The 20,548-nt window shown below is 40.6% G+C and overlaps 1 protein-coding gene and 1 non-coding gene across 9 annotated transcripts in view; one reads left to right on the plus strand and one right to left on the minus strand.

Annotated features, from left to right (window-relative positions):
- Nucleotides 1-2,166: 2,166 nt before the first annotated feature.
- Nucleotides 2,167-20,548, minus strand: part of TEAD1 (TEA domain transcription factor 1) — a 256,610-nt gene continuing 238,228 nt past the window's right edge. For all 8 annotated transcript variants that reach the window (XM_033119593.1, XM_033119592.1, XM_033119591.1 and 5 more), the window contains 3 exons: nucleotides 20,087-20,227; nucleotides 15,596-15,748; nucleotides 2,167-9,894 (listed from right to left, as the gene is read on the minus strand). In XM_033119593.1, the coding sequence (XP_032975484.1) occupies nucleotides 9,781-9,894; nucleotides 15,596-15,748; nucleotides 20,087-20,227 (408 nt within the window). In that variant the 3' untranslated portion in view covers nucleotides 2,167-9,780. The remainder of the gene's footprint in view (nucleotides 9,895-15,595; nucleotides 15,749-20,086; nucleotides 20,228-20,548) is intronic.
- Nucleotides 13,620-13,693, plus strand: TRNAQ-CUG (transfer RNA glutamine (anticodon CUG)). Its single transcript has one exon. It is a non-coding gene; the product is annotated as a tRNA-Gln (tRNA).

Consider the following 20,548-nt stretch of genomic DNA (forward strand, 5'->3'; position numbering starts at 1 on the left):
AATACTTTGCTAAATTAGAAAAGCACGTTAAATTATGCAAGTCCTCGCCTACATTTTTTTTGGTCTGCTTTATACATTTGAAGCTATGCTATTAGGTGCATAGACTAGAGTTTTATTCTTCCTGGGTAATTGAAACTTGTACTGATTGAAACTTGTATCATTCTGAAGTAATCCTCATGAACTCTAGGAATGTTTTTTCCTTGGGCTATCCTAGTGTGAGAATATAGCTACAATAGCTTTTGGGGTTTTGCTGGTGTACTTTGTATCCTTTCTGTGCTTTTATATTGTAGTTTGTTCCTTGTCATTAGCACAGAGCACAGCTTTTAAATCTCAGCTTTTTGGGAGTCAAAGCCAATGGGAGAATGTTTACTAAAGAAAACGCAGCTAGGATGTCAGCAGCCTGTTACAACCTGGATAAATTTGCCATGTGGGGCATTACACAGAACAAAGGTGTCTTGAAGGCAGTTTAAAAAACTCTAAGGCTTCACAGGCTTATACAACACTGTTTTTTATTGGAATTATATCAGTTGCTCACTGCTTACTTAACAGCTAATTTGGCTTTCAATAAACAGTGATGTTTATTAGTCCCCTGCAGCCAGTAAGCCAGGAAGAAATGATCAGGGGTTCCCGGCAAAGTTGCTTATTCCCTGATCTTACTAAAAGGTTTTACACTTCCCTTGGCTCCTTCAGTCTCTTTACTCAGTGATGTTAGTTTACCGAGTGTTCCTCTTTCTGCTGGACTCAAGTTGACTGGAACTGCGGGCACTAACAAAGGATCTTTTTGATGTATCAAAGCACATTGCTTTAGAGGAGGTAAAGGGCAAAAGGTGCCGTACAGCCAGTGGTAGAGCCAGAACTGCAAAGCAGGGAGCTTTTCCACCTCTAAATTCTTGACATTTACTAGCTTTTATGACCCTAACAAGGGCTCAACTTCTCCAGGCCTCAATTTCCTTATTGGGAATGATTCCTTTATTGAAGAGTAGGCGGGTTAAAGGAAATAGTGACTATGAAGGTGCCTGGCATATAATAAGGCCTCAACAAAATGCTCTACAGTTCCCTTTCCTCTGCCCTGAGAAGTTCACTGGACACCAAGGATACCTCTCAAATTGTGGCAGGTGAAAATATGTGTCTTCAAAGGAGATGCAATGTTATTTCTTCTCTGTTCCCACTCGTACCACTGCCTCTTGGGATCCGAGATACGCTGTACCTCATATTTCAAAGAAATGGGGAGAAGGAAGACCCTCTGAGGTCTAGTTCAAACCCAAGGATCCCAGGATACATTCAGTTCCGTTGTCAGGCGCCCAAGGTCATTGTTGTTTAATCAAGTTCTTGCCCTCCTCAATCCCGATTTCTCCCCCAGCCTTGAGCTGCTTCCACGGATTCTCAGTGAGCCAAAACGCAGGGGCCAAGAGTCCAGGTTTAAGAGACAGAGTAACCTATAAGGCCCCGCCACTCGTTAGTCATATCTTTGGATAACCTATCCTTTCGAAGCCTCAGTTGGGGGTAATAATGTAGTCATCGGGACTGCTGTGAGAATTAAAGGAAACAATGTATATACACTGTACCAACACACTTGGCCTCGTGCCCAGCGTATAGTAAAAAACTGGGGAATTCAAGGCTTCATTATGCATATGTGTGCTGCACACCTGAATCACGAACCCCACAGTGATGCTGAGGACAGAGCCAAGGGATCCCAGCTCAACACCCAACCCAGCTACTAAGTATGCAAGCACTGTGCAGGCAAGAACGATGCTGTATTGTCTGCTCTGCGCCTGGTCCCTGGCACGTGCCCAGCAAGTTGGGGTAACACAAGAAATGCTCAGTGGTTGGGCTGGTGTGCTTTTTGGTTCTCCAAGGCCCTACTAAGGTTCCATGGTTTCTCAGGGGTGCCTGGGATCCACAGAAAAGCTGTTCTGCAAAACTTATGTCAATTTTAATGAAGCACTAAAGAGAGAGACAGACGGACAGACTGACTGACTTGCAGATGTTTTTAAGAAACCCTGCTAGACATAACACCTAACTAACATTCCAACTGCTGAGCTTGGTGGACACTGTCAAAAGGTTCATGGCTTTGACCTTCTTACTCTGTCCTCATATATATAATCACCCACAACACACAAAGCACATTCCATTTTCAACAACATACACTTTTGCAGATAAAAAAGGTGACCCACACTTTCATTTTCTTTATTTTTCATCGATATCGTATGAATACAAAGTTTCTAGAAAGCTACAAAATGTCTACCACTTTATCAAGAAGGCATCAAAATGTGTCACTTTGCAAAGACATGAAAACACCTGCAGGAACTGACACAAAAATAGCATTTTTAGAGTGATGAAATAATTGCACTTAACTGTCATGGATATTAAAGTTATCACACATATGTACCGCGAAAGCTAGAATACATTTTTTTTTTTTACAAAGCACTTTATAAAAAAATTCTCTGCACACAAACCCTATAATTTTCATATAACTATCATACTAAAGATAAATTCACTTTAAAGCCAACACTTAGAACATTTTTAAACAAAAAGGTACCAGTACCTAAACACAGACATTAACAAATACGAGAATACTGTACTGCCAAGAGGTTTAACCAAATGCCTTTTGAAAGTTTCTGCAAACAGGTTAAGAAAACGTGTGTGAGAATTTGCCCCCCACCCCCCATCTCTCCAATCTACCGAAGGGGAACCTTGCTACCCAAAGGGAGGTTCCGTAGCCCACGCCCAGCAGCAGTACAATATCAAAGGAACCACTGACCAGATGAAACGTTTACATCACAAGCCCATTTTATACACATGACATGAAGACACGGACCGTGAAAATCCCATTAAGTCATTTAGAATGTGAACAAACACACGTGGCAAAAACCAATTAATTTACATAAAATTTAAGCATATTAAAGAATTAAAGGCTATTCAGGTTTCTCTTTTTAAATGTTACAAAATTTTTTTTGTCATTTTTTTTTTAGGCACATACTGTTTTTGTTTTTACTTTATCTGCAGTCATGAGCCTACTGAAAAAGGCCTACAGAAGTGAATCTTTCAAGGAGGTAACAGGGAGATTTTTTTTTTTTAAAGAGGTGCAGTTAATAGCTAATTTATACAGTGAAACTAATCACAGAAAATGATTGATGCACAAAAATGAAAAAAATCAGATTGGTTTCCAATTGATTTACGCCTAGATTCTGTCAGCCTCTTAGAGAAAGGGTAAGGAGAAACAATATCACAATGGAAGCCAGACGTAAGAGAGTCCACCTGAGTGGTGGAATCTACTGGAATCTGACTCCATTCAATGATGAACGAGTGAGGAACATAAATGCTATTTCAAATACTAAAATGATGTAGTGTGGCGTATGACTGACTCAATGCAAATTCACAGAGAATAAAACAAGTTGCGGCTTACGAAGTAGGACAATAAATACAAATATTTCATCTTATTTAATGGTGCATGACTTCAGTGAAACTATCCTTTGCAATGCAATAAATTTTAAACACAAAATCTTCATTCTTAACAATGTAAGCAATGAATTTCTGAGAGAAAACTATTGCCAAACAAAGCACAGTAACAGTTGAAAAGAGAAGAGGAAGCAAGTATTTGACTAATTTCTTCCAAGTTGTGGTATATATAGTACACTGACAGAAAGGGGCTGAATTCAAGCAGCTAACTATAACTTGTGTTGAGTAATTTTTCTTTTCATTTGGTTTTTTTTTTTTTTTTTGTAGAAATTTCTATAATACTCACAACTTGGTGTGGATAGAAATCACTCCTGAAATTTCAGAGCCCAGATAGGGTGTTCTTAAAGACACCAGATAGAGAGACAGACAGAACATACGCATTAAGAGTTCAGAGGCTAACTTTCAAAGATGTCTGCTGTCATTTTTAAGTCTATATTGGTAAAGAAAAATCTTTTTTTCCTTGGCTTTTGTTTGGCTGGTGTTTTTGCCTTCTTGTCCTTTTCATTCCTCTTCCTTACCTCTATCAGCTTTCCCAATTTATAAAATGCTTTGCTCAAAGCCAACATGGACTTTCAAGGGTTGCCCTTTTGAGGGCTGGAACATTCTTGGAAAATGCCGAATTGTGAATGGTGCTCTTTGGAAGTTTCTCACAGCACATTCATACACAACACTCAGAGTCAACATTTTCGCCCTAAGAAGAACACTTCAACTGTCATGACCCTAACTCATTTTTGTTCTGCACTGGCATCTCAGGTTGAGGCTTCCAACTCTGCAAATGGTATCATTGTGGGAACCAGGTAAGTGCGCACTCATCTGAATGGAAAACAAGCCTCCACAGAGACCGAACATGAACGTTAGGAGGAGGACAAGTCTGTCCAGTGGCCGAGAGCCTGTCGTTTGTGTGGAAGTTCCTTCACACGGATGCAGGGCTGGGTGATGGGCAGTGACGACATGTGGGGTCGTCGGCACACACAAACACAACAGTCCCTGGGTCCACTCCTGCTGTTGTGTGCTCCTGATGAGTGGTAGTGGGGGGTCTCCACGGCAGACAGACTCCCAGCAGGCAGGGTCCATGTCGTGCTCTTGTGAACAGAGGCTTGGGGTTGGTTACTCATCCCGGTGAACCAAAGGCATTACGGTGATCTCAAAATATTTTTGGTCTCTCTACAAATGATCGTTATTATGGCAGCACTTTTCTAAGCTGGAATCTCAAACCAAAGGCACTTTCATGCTAGAGTGCAGAAGATTCACAAATAGCTAAGTATTTGGTCGTGAATTTAAAAGGCAACATTAAAAGTACAATTTGCTTTTTCATAGTCAACTATGAAGTTGCAAAACCTTTCATTTTGGTATATACATTGAAGGTGTGGTCAAAGAACGAACTTCTGTTCAGTTTTAGCTTTTAGACCAAGTGGTCAGTTGTCTATAGAACTGGAGAAAAATGGGCTTACCAAACAAAATGCAAACAATTCCTGCTTGTTTTATTTTAAATATTGGGCCAATTAGTCAATGGACATTGAAAACTGGTGTAAGAAAAGGCTGGCGGCACAACTAAGATATCACTAAGGCACTGCTTACTGGAACGCTTTGGCAGCTCTGAATTTAAAACTCCCTAAAAAAGGAACAGTAGTAAGAGAAATGTTTCCAGCTTACAAAAGGGCTCACAGTTCCGAGGCACCCTTTTGCACTGCACACCCTACACGCAACATCTCAAAGATTTAAGGCTTTTCAGAAATGACATGTGCAGGGCTTTGCCACAGAAACATCAACATAAAGAAATGAGCGGTGCTGACATATCCTCTTAATGTTACAGGTGTGAACACCAACAGACAAAACTGGTTCTACCCTTCGTTAGGACAAGCGTAGTGTACCAGAGCATATACAATATTATACAAATTATAGGTACCAGGATTTGAAAAGTTGACTGTCATCTCATATGATTTAAATAATTTATGGTTGTACAAAAACAAACTGCTAAAGCCACTACAGCATTGAAACCTACAGACTTGGGTTTTAAAGTCATCCGGGGACTTGTAACACCAAGTGCTTGGAACGGGGCCTGTTGTTTGGCTGGTCTGAGTGTGGGATTCTGCTGCTGGGATGCTTAGAAAATAGACATTTGACTCCGAGCCTGTGGCGGGTGAACTGTCCTCAGAGTAAGCGAAAAGGCTCATCAGATTTCATATCCGCTTGTAAATGCTCAGAGAGCTCCAGGCAGACAAGGCCCTGTGGGGTGTGAGAAGCGGCATCAGCATGGGGGTGATGCCGTGGCTCTGGCAAAGGGGGGCTCTTCTCTCCCTCTCTCTTCTGAACTGGCACTGTCCACACATCTGTAGGGATCATTTCAGCCTGAGCACCAAAGAGGAACAACCTCCCCAGAAGAGGCTGAAGAGTAGGTGGCAGGCCTCCCAAAGCATCACCCTTATTCTGCCACTAACCAAGCTGTGTGATTTGGGGCAAGTCATCTCCCTTCAGAGCCTCAACTTTCTCATCTACAAAATGAAGGAGAATAGGTTGTGCTCTCTTTGAGCTCAATAAAGAAACACAAATTACTATCAGCCCTCTTCTGGCACAGATCCCTCTCTCCTCCATCCCTCCAGATGAAAAGACATGTTCCAGAGGCTTTCACAAATTACAAACAGCATTGAGTGTAGAAAAGGCAGAAAGTAGAAGACCAGAGCAAATGGACTGAAATGATGAAAGGTTTGATAATGAGACCCATGAGCTTATGGGAAATAATGAAAATAGCTGGGATTTATTTTTACCCAGTAAAGTAAGAGTTAAAGATCAAATTAGAAATGCTCTTTAAATAGGTGTGAGTTGATCAGAGGGATGATGGTGACCAGCTGTTCCCAACTTCCCCAGGGATGAGTGTAAGAATACTTGTGGCAAGAGAGAATCTGTTGTGAAGTGGAAGTTTAAAACAGGAAGAAACACAGACACAAGGTCACTTGCATAATATTCCTACCTGCCTCCTGATGACTTGAAATACGGAGAGACACTATCTCGGGGTGAAATGGAAGGAAAAAGGAAAATCTCAAATACGGTATTTGTCACCTGTAAGATCTAGGGCAGAGGTTTTCAACTTTTGTGCCCCCTGGGAAATTTGGCAATGTCTGAAGTCATTTTGGGTTGTGACAACTGAGGGAAGGGGTGCTACTAGCATCTCGTGAGCAGAGGCCAGGGATGCTGCCAAACCTGTAATGTATAGGACAACTCCACACAACAAAGAATCCTCTGGTACAAAATGTCAACAGGATTGAGGGTGACACTGGTCTAGGGTAGTTTGGACATTCTGGAATTCTAGCACATGTTCTTGAAGAAGTCCTGATTTTATTGTAGGTCTTGCTAAGATGGAAAAGAATGCCAACAGACCAGAGCCCAGTTCTTCAGCTACTCCATTTAAGTTGTGGAAAACTGGCCTCCAATTTCTCCAGTGAAAGCATGAGAGGTCCCTGAATGAAACCTGGTAGTGGAGGGTCACCAGGAGAGGAAGCACCTGGGAGCGAACAGTGAAGACAGAGCCTTGGAAAGGCTTCTTTATGGTTTAGAAAGCTTTACCGACAAAGGGAGGAGAGACTGCCGTAAAGGGCCAAAGACCAAAGACAGACGTGGATTCGATGTTGGACACAAATGCCAACCTAAGGTCTAATATGGGAGAGACGAAGAGGGCCAAGAGTTTGGGTGACTGGACCAGTGGATATGATAGGAAAAATATCTGCCCTGGAGAAAACTTGAGAAAAGCAAGACAAGAAATAATAGATCTTAGAAATGTTTTAGGAGCAAAATGTAATCCTCAAGGTTGTTCATGTAAACCCCCCAAATTCATCTACCAAGGCATTCGGGGGAGGAGGACATTGGTGGTGAATCAGAGGGCCCAGGAGACTGAGTCAGCAGGCCAGGGTATGCTGTTCTCTGCAGCCAACAGAACTCCCTCCTAGCCGGCCTTCTTGGATCTCAGTGTGTTTGTGCTTTGAAAAGTAAATCCCAAGAGCCCTCCTGGCAGCACGGAGGAGCCTCATTCCTGGGTGGGAACCAGACACCTCTCCCCTGGAGTTCTGGGATGGCCTGGCTTTGAGCCGCGTAAATCATTTGCCCACCTTCATAGGGTCCTGGTCCTGGAAGAGTGGGGGTTCCTTTGAGGGAAGTGCAGGACAGGAGCAAGAGAAGCATCCCTGCTAATAGGAGCGACCAACAGAAGTTGTAAAGATGATGATCACGGAAGCTTAAGTGCTTGGGCTGAAGAGCAGATGGAAGAGCAGACCACTGGGGCAATCCTTCCAAGGCTCACTTGGAATCAGGAAACAAATGGTAGTCGCTTTACAGAGGGAAGATGGGTACCATCCTACTAGTTTATGTAGGGGATGCACGTTCCACATGGGGTAGTTTTTGCACGTTCTCCCCTGGTCTTCCCAGTGACCAATGGCATGAGTGTGGGAGAGGTCAGGTGTGCTGCAGTGTTCTGTTGCCACGAGCCGGCCACGCCCTCATGCTCACGACCACCAGATCCTAACCAATATACAAGCAGGGTCAGAGCAGGCAGTGAGACAGGAAAGGGGGTGTATAAGTTACTTGGATGTGATAAAACAAAGTCAGTATTTTGGGCTTGATATAAAAGTCTTGACATGTTTCACATCTTATGAAACTTATTTCATGATCTACGGTGTTAACATATTCCTCACAATTACAAAAATGTCCCTTTCCTCTGGGAAGTTGGGGGGTATGCCCATTGGGGGTATTTTCCAATGAAGCACTTATGTAAAGAACCCAAGATGTGTGGCTATATCCAACCAACTGTGCCTGGGCCATGCTTTGGAATATTTGGGTTGGAAAGTTGAATCTCTCCTGGGAAGGAAACACCTCCCAAATGAGCCTGTTTGAAAAGGTCAGAGATAGACAGCTGGGCCTCTTAAACCTCAGTCAAACAAGTACTGTGACTAATTGAGAGATGACAAGAAAATGGACGATGTCCTTGGAGAATATATCGAGCTACAGAAACAGATTGAGATATATATATATATATACATATCAGCACCTAGCAAACTGAGTGACACTAAATAGATGTTCAATAAATATGTGTTGAATAACTATATATGTATATGTGTATATATGTATACACAAACACATAGATACACATATAATCATAGCAGGTAAATATGCATATTGGATCACCAGAAATAAACAATTTATCCACAGGCTGGTGAGGATGCTTGTGAATTTCTGGGAAGCAGAGATGCTAAAACTGAAGAGCCTTTAACTTGTTTGGTTGATGAAATGTTCTCCCAGCCACAGGATTTTCTATACTTTGCAGCTCACAGTGCAGTATTCATGCCAATTTTAATTTTTTTGTTATTAAATTTCAGTGGTTCAAATATTTACGCATCTTAGTAAAAAATTTGGTTGTCCATATAAAATATAACTGCACACACAAGACTATAAACATTGTAAGTTTAGATTTTCAGTATTTATCTACTTATTGCAAAAAAAAAGCCATCTTTTCTTTTTCATTAAATAATCAATTATCACATTAGTACAATACAATTTTATATTTTTAAATATACTATATATGTTAAGGATAAGGGGTGAAGGTTTCTTCTTTTGTAATACCTGTTCAAGAGTTTAATGGATTAGGAGATTAGTTTTAACCTTGCAAAAAAAGTACAAATTTGTCTCATTAGGATATTTCTACCAAGCATTTCTTAAGGCTATATTTTAACATTTGGTTTCAAAAAAGAAAGAAAAGTTTCATTTAAAAAATAATTTAGTGAATTACATTCTTTCATAACTTCCACCCTAATTAGTTACAAAGATAAGTCTAAAGATTCTTAGTTTTGTGTACTAATTTACATTTATATTTAAAGATTAATTTTACTTGTATCTTAAAACAAGAATTTTCTGTTGGAAAAACAAAAGAACTAAATACATTTGTATAAAGGCTGTAAATGTCCCACGGCAAATGCTCTGTCTGGATATTTTCTACCACAATTAGAAACAGGTCTCTGCAGACAGAGACTTGGGTTCTTAAGGTTCACCTTTCCCGAGAAATTGTGGGCTGCAGATCTGAAGAACACATAGAAACAACTCGATTTCTCTTTTTACAACTGTACCAGAACTTCACAGCTACAATGATAGTATGAATACATGAAAAAATGACTTCACTCAAACAGGATTTAGAAAAGTAGGGTGACCTCAGGGTCAGGGGACCACCCTGTGTGGTGAGGTTTACAGTCAGTCATTCAATAATGGAGAGAGAGTGTGTGTGTGCGCACATATGTGTGTGTGTGTGTATATACAGGTATCTATATATATAAATAACCATGTTCAGTCCTTTACAAGCCTGTAAATATGATGTTGTGCTCCATGTTCACTATTTGAAACTTCAAATACACAGGCCATGCAGAGGAGAGTTTCTTGTGTATCCCTGTTTGTTACCACCTGTTAAAAAAAAAAGTATATATACATATAAACACCACATGGATGAAAACATATTCCCTCTATGCCATGATGACTATGATTTACTTGGAAAAGAACAGTCTAACGTCCAACAAGTGGATTATCAGAGACCTGTTCGGCCTCACTCTGCCCCCTCTAGCATGACTTCAGGATATGATGGGTCTGACTTGAATCCTGTCTAAGCTGAGTTACCATATGTAAGAAAGACCTTACAGACAGGGTCTCATCCATAATCTGAGCCCCAGAAGAATTAGTGTGGAGTTTTTGGGGGCCGATTTCTTTACAACAATGACAATTTTCTAGAACTCTGTCCCACGGGACATTTATCCTCAGAATTGTCTCCCATCTTATTTCTAAACTTGTACTAGATTTGTTTCACAATAGCCGACGACAGACACAAGCTCCACGAGCGCGCTGCCCAGCACTATTAACCAGCAGCGCCTGGTACAGTAAAATATGTGCGGAGTAAAGGAACAGTGGTAGAATCACATCGAATGGATCATTCTTTACGTTTTGAATTGGGGAGCCTGGTCCAGTTCACGGCGAGCCTCATGCCCCCCACATATCAGGTTGTTTTACCCATTTAGTTTCCCCTACACTTAAGGCATCCAAGTTCATGGTCTCACAGACCTTGTAAATTTCCCCACCATAGCAGTCTGGACTGTAAATACTTCATAGATTTGTATGATATTATTTTTAATGTCCATCTCATCCAGTGGACTTTAAGTTCCTAAAGAACAGGGACCACATTTCCCAGTAATTAGTTATCAGTTTACTGTTTGGCACACAACAGTTACTTAATAAATATTTGCTGAATGCAAATTCACATACTAGCCAGCATACACTGACTGCTTGGTATGTATCTACTCAGGATGAAATGCTGTATACACATTGTCTCATACACTATTACAACAATTTTGTGTGCAGGTGCTATATCACTCCCTTTCTGACCAAGAAGTAAGCTGGGGGGTTAATTTGTTTAAGGTTATACAACTGTCAACTAAGAAACCCAGCTCTTCTGATTCTGAAGACCTTTTTCTTAACCATTATGCCATGCTGCTCTAGACAAATGAATTGACACAGTGATGAATTATTTATTTTTTTTGCCCCTGGGCAATAAAAACTTCTCAATACTGGTCCCCACGTGCTTTTCTAGTCTTCCTGCCACTTCCCTCACAGATCAAATACTCCAACCTGCAGGTCTTTCATCCTTGAAACCTGTCTCTTTCACATCCCCATATCCAAATAAATGCCATGTCCTGCTGCTTTTACCTCCTGAATCGTTCTTGAATCCATCCTCTTTCCACTGCCAAGGTACCACAAACCTCATCTGGACTTCTCTACCGGGAGCCACCCTGCTCAGCACTAGTCCCACTGGCACACAGCAGCCACCAAAACTTTGTAAGAAATATAAATCTGAGCAGATGCCTGACCACTGCACTGTACACCTAAAGCTGAAGCTGAATAATATTATACGTCAACTATAATTTAATATATACATAGTTACAGGATATGGAATACAGCATAGGGAATAGAGTCAATGGAATTGTAATAGATATTTACGATGTCAGATGGGCAATAGATTGGGGGTGGGGGGGTTACCACTTTGTGAGGGGTGAAATGTCTAACTATTATATTGTTTTGTATACCTGAAACTAATAATAAAAAAAAGTGTATAAAAATATCTATATCTATCTATATAGAGAGACATATCTATATATAGATATAGATATAGATATGTCTCTCTATATAGATAGATAGATATAGATCTGAGAACAACACTCGTGGTTAAAAAGCCTGATGGCCTATTTTAAACTCTAAAACTTTAGGATGAGGGCAACACCTATTCTCATCCCACCAGGCCAAGGAGACCCTGCCCAGTCTGGCAGTTCCTCCCCAGCCAGCTCACTGCTCCTTGCTCTCCCCGCTTTCTCCACGGCAGCCACATGACCCCGTTTTCAGTCCTCCTACTTGCCGCCTGCCTCCTATCTGCAGTGGGCTTCCCTATCCTCTCTGCCTATTCTTCTGGCAGGTATCTCTCAAGGCTTCTTCCTGAGGGGAGCCTTCCCTGACTTCATGAACTAAGTCAAAACCTTCCAATATATGTTCTCTTGGCACCATACACCTATCTTTGCAGCCATCGGGCCGCAGTTTAGTTTCCATTCATTTTGTGATTACTCGAGGAATGCCTGTCTCCCTCACCAGACTCCAGGGCGGCTGCCCTGCCTTTCTGGTCCACAGCACGCCAGCACCTGACACTTAAGTATATACCCATGGAATGGCTCCTTTCTTGATAAATCTGAAAAATGTCTGTTTCTCCATCAAGGCAACTTAAACTTCGTCTTTTAACATCCCTGAGAACTCCCTACATCACTCCAAGTACAGGTACCTGCTCAGGTAATTAAACTTCCCTGTACTTCACGATGCCTGTCTTACAAGTATATTACGGCCATTATTGCCTTGTACTGCAATCATTTATTTACATGCCTTTTTTCCCCTACCAGACCAAGATTTACTATGAAGACAGTCTTTCTGTCTTATTTGTATTGTATTCCAGCAGCTAGCACATACAATCTCTCCATAGTTTAGCTGAATGAATTAAAACATTCTTAATAACCTTTGAGGTGGAGAGTACAGATTTGAGCATTTGTTTGTAAACAGATGAGGACACACAGATCCAGAGATTTTAAATGACTTTTCCAAGGTCATAAAGTAGAGCTGCGTCTTAAACCCAAGTCTTCTGATTCCATGCTCATGAAATACTCTGCAAAACGTCTTTTCTATCAATTTAAATCTTAATTTATGCCTATTACTGATTCTGTGACCTTGAGTAGGCCTGACATTACTTATCCATAAAATGGGAATAAAAAGGACCTCACAGTTCTGCAGTGAGAATTTCATAACAGAACATTTACAAAAGGTTCAGCACGTGCCTGGAACCTCTATGATCTATCCTACCTGCTCGCCAACTTTCTATGAAAGAATACATCCTGTTTAGGCTTCATGATTGAGATTCTAAAGGAGGAAAGAAAAAAAAATGTTTCTAGCAGCCTGTATGTCTGAACACAACCTCAAAAGACGATAGACATACCGGGCCTGAGGTTCAGTTGCCGTCTTCCACAGTCTCTGTTTGGATGCTGTCACTAAGGCCCCGCATCTACAGGTTCACCTCAATTCCTGAATCACCCCAATGAGATCAGCAAGTCTAGCCCACCAGCCAGTAAGGTCTGGATCTGGTCTTGTTCACACAGGCTTTGTATCCAAAGGATCTAGTAAAACACCTACAACTATGTCCAGCGGCTGCCATCCCGGCCATGTTCCTACATGCTGCCCTGAGGAAGAGCTGAAAAGTGCTCTTTCTCTTGTTATCCGTGAGACGATGTTATTCTCCTAATCCAGGAGTGCTGGTTTGATTTCAGCTTTCCTAAAGCTAAAATATACTATTTCTAGCAAATGCTTATTGAGCGCTACTAATTCTTTACATCAAAGACACTTATTTAGTTGCTTAATGATACACTTTGAAATTCATTTCACATGGTGTGTTATCTGGACATCTACGATGCTTAAAGTCACATCTCCTAAAAGGAGCATTACTGACAGTTAGAAGGACTTTAAATTTTTCCCAGGCCTTATTTTCCTCAGATATACTCTGTGAGGTAGAGTTTTAGGGACTGAGGACATATTCCTTAAAATGCAGAAACAGGGGTGGCTGGTTAGCTCAGTTGGTTAGAGTATGGTGCTCTGAACAACAAGGTTGCCGGTTCGATTCCCACATGGGCCACTGTGAGCTGCGCCCTCCACAACCAGATTGAAACACTTAAATAAACAAAAGTTAGAAAAAAAGTGCTGAAACAGACTGAGAACTAGTTTTTAAGAACTAGCTAAGGCTCCTTTCAAGAGAGGTAGGCTGGCCATCCACTCAGTTTTGGTAAATTCCCGAGGCTATTTAATGCCTGCACCAGGATGCCACACGCACCTGCTCACCTGAGCAATATGGTGATCTGTTCTTAAATACAACAGAGGCTACCTGCATGACAAGGACCTGCCAGCACCCCAAACCTTGAACTGCTCAATTTTCGCCAAACATCATTAGAGAACAGGATACTAATGAATCATAGTTACTAAAGAAAATTTTAGAGGGACTTGGACACGCTTGAGCATCCACTGAAATTCTCTCCCTGCAATAAATGAAAACTGGCTCATTTACCAATCCCCTAGAGCAAGGATCTCCACCCCGTGTGCAGAAGAGCCCCTTGAGGCTTCTCATTTTATTAATCTATGGTTGGGGGGGGGGGGGTCCAGGCCTCAGAACTTTTAAAAGCTTCCTGGATCGATCCTAATATGCAGAGGTTTTAATCTTTAAAGTTTTAAATCTCCTTTTTTTTTTTTTTTTTACATTGGTGTGAGGGAACTGGCTCCTGCTGGCTCTTGAAAATTATTATTACATATTCAGGAATTTCATGAGCTGGACAACCACTGGTAGCTTGAAATTGCCCATGGAGGGGGCATTTACACCACAGAAATGAGCAAAAGCTATAAATCAGGGGTTTGGTTTTTTTTGCGGGGGTAGGGGCGGTTTAAGGTAGGGCCTTTTCTTTTTTCTACCAGCACATGACTGATTGAGGACCATAATCTGTAACAACGCAGGCCTTCAGAAGCCTACTTGATCCCAATATTGTTTTGCTGACCCTTTTAGCAAAATTATTTCCACCAATTTTTGTTTGGGCATTTCTCCTTCTGCTTAATCAAAGAATATTATTATTATTATTTTAAATGAGCCTTACGAAACCTATTACTATATATCTTATAGGTATATTCTGAGGACAGCACTATTCTTCATAACCTTCCCAAGTGCCCGCACGAAGCCTCCATGAGAAACTTGTTTTAAAGTGAAATATGAAGCACCCCTCTCCTGCACCACACACCCAGAATTACCCAGGGGAGCCAGCAAGTGGAGCATCTTTGTTTTTTCCTTTCCCTGCCCATTAAGTTTTCCGTACTTTTCAGCCTCTGGAGAATATTTCTAACCCTTCCTGGTAATGACATTCTATTCTATTTTATATTTCTTCTGGCACTGAGCGTTTATATTTTGCTCTCTTGATGTGTGTTACTTCTTCTAAGACCGCAAATCCTTCACAAAATGAGTCAAGGTATGTTTGAAGTACAAAACCTACTGACTCAGCTTTTGCCTCATTTAGGATTTGCACAACACGTTGTTGCTAAGATTCAAACTTGGCCGACACTGGAATTACCCAGGGAACTTTAAAAAGTATACATGTCTGGGTCCTATCCTCAGAGACCCCGATTCAATGAATATAGGTTGCAGTCTTGGCATCAGGATTTTTTAGATATCAAGGTCTTTCTCCAGGTCTTTCTCATTTGTAACCAGAATTGAGACCCTTGGACCATGACTGTTTATTACCCCCCTGAATTCCGGTGCTGCCAAGTTTAGAAACCCCAGCCAGAGGAGACCCTGTCTCCTCTATACACTTGAGCCGAACCAAGCTCAGGCTTGCCCCGTGGATGTGTGAATTCAACTGCTGATTGACCGCCTAAGGCCCGACTCAGCAGCCTGGTCAGATCCCTGGCCCAGGCCCCTGTGCCTCCCAGGTCTACCTTCCTATCTTTCCCCACCAGCCTCATGGCTGAATCTGTCAAAACAGGGAAGAGACAAAACAGTTACCAATAAAATTGTGAAGTTTTCCAAAACACTATTCATCATATATTTCTCTGGTAAGTGTTTGAGCTTGTGGATGAAGTTGATCATGTATTCACACATCGGGGAGCGGTTTATTCGGTATACAAATCGGCCATTCTCAAACCTTGCATACTCCGTCTGTGAGGGAGAAAGGACATGAGCAATTTGAGACTTTGAACTTCAAAATACATGAAAAAGATACTAGTGCCTATAAAAGCATTTTATTTTTTCAATATGAAATGTCTGCTATATACTGTACTACTTATGCAGTTTATTTAATTTAAAAAAATCCTATCTCCAAATTTAATTCATACTCAGAAACCATTATTTTTCTGGAAATTAAAAAAGAAATTGGAAAAATGATCATTCTAAAGAAGAGTTGTATAAATCCTTTTCAGCAAAGGTCAGAAAAAAATATAACCACCTACTTAGTGCTTCTCTACCTGGAGATCTGTGAGAGCAGGCATGCCTAGTTAGAATTCTTCAAAGAGCCCAAAGAAAATCTTTTTTTACTGTGATAAGGTCTCCTAGGCCAACAACCAATGCAGCTAATTTCTTGGCTTTAGGAAAAACTACTTCAGACTCACCATGAGCTCCTGACTGTTAGTTATTTATGCCTTTAATTTAAAAAGAAAGTAAGAAAACACTGGTATATATGCAGTTTGAAGATCCCACTGAAGTACTCAGAAATAAGAAACACACTCCTGGATAACCTTAGATCAAAAAGGAATTAAAAAGGAAATTATAAACTATCTAAAGGGTAATGAAAAGGAAAATATATCAAAACTTACAGGACTCAATGAAGCTACACTTGGAGGAAACTTAATGAAGCAGCTTCGTGTCTTCATTGTTAAAGATGAAAAATTACAGAACTAAATACACATCTTTAAAAAAATTTTTAAACCCCACAAAATAAACCAAAACCACAAAGAAATCAAAAGAAACCAGGAATAGGAAATTAATAAAGATAAAATCACAAATCTATGTAAAATAGAAATTAAAAATGTAGACAGAGTAAATGTAAAAAGGGTTTTTTAAAAAAGACAAAATAAACCCTTCACAAGCTTAAGAAGGAGAAAAAAGAAAAGTGACAAAACCACAATTACAGTAGAGATTAGAAGATTTACAAGAGGTTAAGTTCACACAACTCTAAGGGAGAAAAAAAATAATCAAAGAAAACCTAGAGAATAGGATGTTTTCCCAGCAAAATACAAATTGCTGATACTGAACCAAAAAGCAGAAAACTTCAATTGGTCAGTTATGGTGGAAATACCTAGAAAGTTGTTTAGAGACCTATAGACCAAATGGTTTCATGCTAAGTTTTATGTAATCTTTACAGAACAGTTATTTTCAATGTTATTCAAACTGCCAGACCACAGAAAAGACAGGTGTCCCAATTCTTTTTATGAAACTGATGTACATTCAATAGTGAAATTTGATAAAGAGATTATAAAAAAGAAAAGTACAGACTAATAATCACTTATGAGATGCAAAAATTGTATGTAAAATAGCAAACAGCATGCATCAACGGAACCAAATTAGGACTTTCTTCAGAAATGCTGTGGTGGTACACGCATAGGACATGTATTAACTTGTGAGGTCAACAAATGGGAGAAAAATTGGAGAAAAATCATATAGTAAGAGTTGCTGAAAAGGCATTTGATAAAATATTACAGCTATTAAAAATAAAAACCCTGAGTAAAATAAGTATAGAAAGAAATCACTTAAATATAAAATAAAGATCACTTATAAACCAGCAATAAATATAATCCTAAATGGCAAAACCCCAAGACAATTTCCACTAACTTGAGGAAGGATACGAGGACACTATTACTTATACATCAGTATTTCTTTTTACAACTATGTTGGAGGTTTTAGCAAATGAAAAGGTGAGAAAATAATAATTTTTAAAAACTGGCATAAACGTTGGCAAAAGAGATAAAATAAAACTAATGATAAGATTATATACATAGAAAGCCCAAGAACCTAGGGGAAAACACCCTACAAATAAAGAATGGAATATGGCCAGATGGCTAGAAAGAACATAGATATACAAAAAACCAAGAGCTTTTTCTCTAGTTTATTAACCAAAATCTAGAAATGGGAAATTATACTAACAAATTATATATTTAGAAATATACTTAACCAGGAAGGGAAAGACCTATATATGAAAACTAAAATCTTATTAAAACAGATAAAATGTGATGGAAATGCAAATAGGTTCTTGATTGGAAAGATTTCATTCATATCAATAATATATTGATTTATCCCAAAATAATATCTAAATCTAATGCAATCACAATTAGAGTGCTCAAATAAGGCTTTTGTTTTGCCTTACATTTTTAAAAATAATCTCATTATTAGTAAGAATAAATGCTGGCTACTAGCGTAGAAACTATTTGAAAAAGATTAATGAGATTGACTTCCTCAGCAGATATCAGAACATATTATACAGACATTGTAATTAAATCAACATGGCACTGGGATGTGTAGAGAGAAACAGAGGGTAGAGAGAATAGAAAAACACCAGGAACAGCTCCCAATAAATGTGGTAACTTCCAGGGGACAGATCCATTCCGTCAGAAGAGGGTGAATCATTTAATGAATCAATAAATGGGCGATATAAACACCTGTCTATTTGGAAGAAAATAGCAGACTCCTCTTTCATACCAAATGCAAATACATTCTAAATGGATTAAAGGCTTACTTATAAAACTCTACCTGCCACATTCACACTTCTTTCTCCTTGAAAATTCCTGGGATTTCATCAGTCAAAAGCAACCTTTCACTGCTCCCTGAACTAATGTAGAGATTCGGGTGTGTTATCTGAGGACACAATGAAGGATAATGTGAAGTCCGGGAAACTGAGTAACTTGTCGGGTTCCTATTTTCTCACATGTACCTGTCCAGGCATGAAGTCTACCTACAGATGAGCTCTGACGACAACTGACCACCTGGTTATTGGGTAGCAGTGCTTAGCACTAAGCTTCCGCGTTCCCAGCCACGTTCCAGGTAACACTGCTTTCTCCTCAGAAGCAATGAAAGGCACCTGGTTCTAGGTCTCCCGGCCCTGTCTCATCACACAGCCACCTTCTCACCTGCCCTTCCTTGGGCTTCCCAGACATTGCACTGAGCCAGTCCCCCAGCACTCTCCTCCATTTTTGTCCTCTGTTCCTCTTTTGTGTCTCCCTTCCACTCACCCTAGGGCTGAATGCAGCTCCCCAAATTGAACCCTTATTTCTATGCCCTTGCTCTTCCCTCTCTGCAGCTAGTTCTCTATTGCCATAGCTTTAATTATCCTTAATGGTTAGGATTCCCAATTAATATCTTCAGTCTTAACCTGTATCCCAAATTCTTGCATCTATCATCCCTTACTTCCTCTTGAAGTCCTTATTTCCTTATCTGTCTTTCCAAGCATAAAATGTGTCTTCCTCCTCTTGAATCTGAAATATCCAGTTTCTAAGTTCCATTCAAAATGTCTTACTAGATTCCCACTGTCACCATTTTAGTGAAGCCTATGTCCCTAAGCTGAAAATGACCATCTAGTCAAATCACCTGTATCCTCTTCTGCCAGCGTAACCCTCTTAACACCATTCTTAGGATGCCCGTCCTATACTCAGGAAACTGAGGGCCTGCAGCACCCCAAATCCTCATTGTTCAGCCCAAGGTCTTAAGAAACACACCCTCCCCCTTCTTTCTCCCCAGTGCATCCTCTGTCTCCCACGCCTCAGCACAGCCTTTGTCAGTCAGGTTGGGCTCCTGGACCTGTGAGATCCAGGACAGCTGTGAGTAACAGCATCTCACTAAACATAGATCAATTGGGTGAGGGTAGAAGACACTGGAAAACACAACTTTCAATGGACTGTCAACTGCAAACATCATTCATACAGAGCAACCGACTGAGAAAACGAATATATGAGTTTTGAAAGGGAGGAAGGCATGAAATCACAAAGCCATAAATAGGGATTTGATCCCAGTATGTACTGGAATAGACTTAAAATAATTATAATAAAGGGGGTGGAAATGGCAAAGCAATAATACCAATCTCAAGGTATCTGGGTTTTAGAAGGCCAGAGCCTATCAGCTGAATACCACCCTGGCTGTTCTCTACAGGGCCTGGGAGTGCCCTTGGGCCTGGGGGTGGGAGGGAAGGCATCATCTGATGGACGGCAGCTTCCACACCGGGACACCCCATGAGAACTCATGTAGGACTGAGCACTGCTGGCTGGCTGGCTGGCCGGGCAGGGCCGACTTCAGAGTCAGGGAGGGCTGCCATAGGACTTCCTCCTTGCCTTCTTTTAGTTGCTTTCACATCATTCTACCTTTTTAGAAGTTATAGGGGAAAGAAGTGGGAGAAAGGGGGATGGGAAGGAGGAGACACCAAAACAAAGTAAAACTCTTTGCCCCAACAAAGCTTTGAAGGACAGCAATAATCTGGCCTTGAATGAAGGTTCTGGCGTACAGAGGCCAACTTACCTCTACTTTTTCTACTACTTGCTTCCCAAAGGAGCAAACTTTGGTGGAACAGGTGACTGTCATATTTTCAGAACTCTCATACTGACTGGTTACACCGTAAAAAGCCCCGGCATCATCTTGAATATTGCAGTTTAAATCGGCCTGTTGGAAAGGAAATGCTGGTAAGGGTTATGTTCTCAAGTCATGGCAACAAGCAGTGACCGGCAGGGTCAGACGTCCATTGTGGCTGAGTAGAGGGCAGGGGTGGTTGGGGACATGGTGAGGTGATGCTCATCTAGAAAGAAATCCCATCGCTCCTTGGTCATTTTTTTTTAAGAGATTGCAATCTTCTTAGACAGTCTTCCCTTGAAATGACATGGTATGTGAACCTATTTTGTTTCATTTTCTTGCATTCAGTATCAGAATAATGCTGTACCTTTGTAATAAAAGATCCATGAGGTCTTTGGAAACGTGCAGAAAGCA

The sequence above is a fragment of the Rhinolophus ferrumequinum genome, chromosome 11 (genome assembly GCF_004115265.2).
Source record: "Rhinolophus ferrumequinum isolate MPI-CBG mRhiFer1 chromosome 11, mRhiFer1_v1.p, whole genome shotgun sequence".
Taxonomy (NCBI): Eukaryota; Metazoa; Chordata; class Mammalia; order Chiroptera; family Rhinolophidae; genus Rhinolophus; species Rhinolophus ferrumequinum.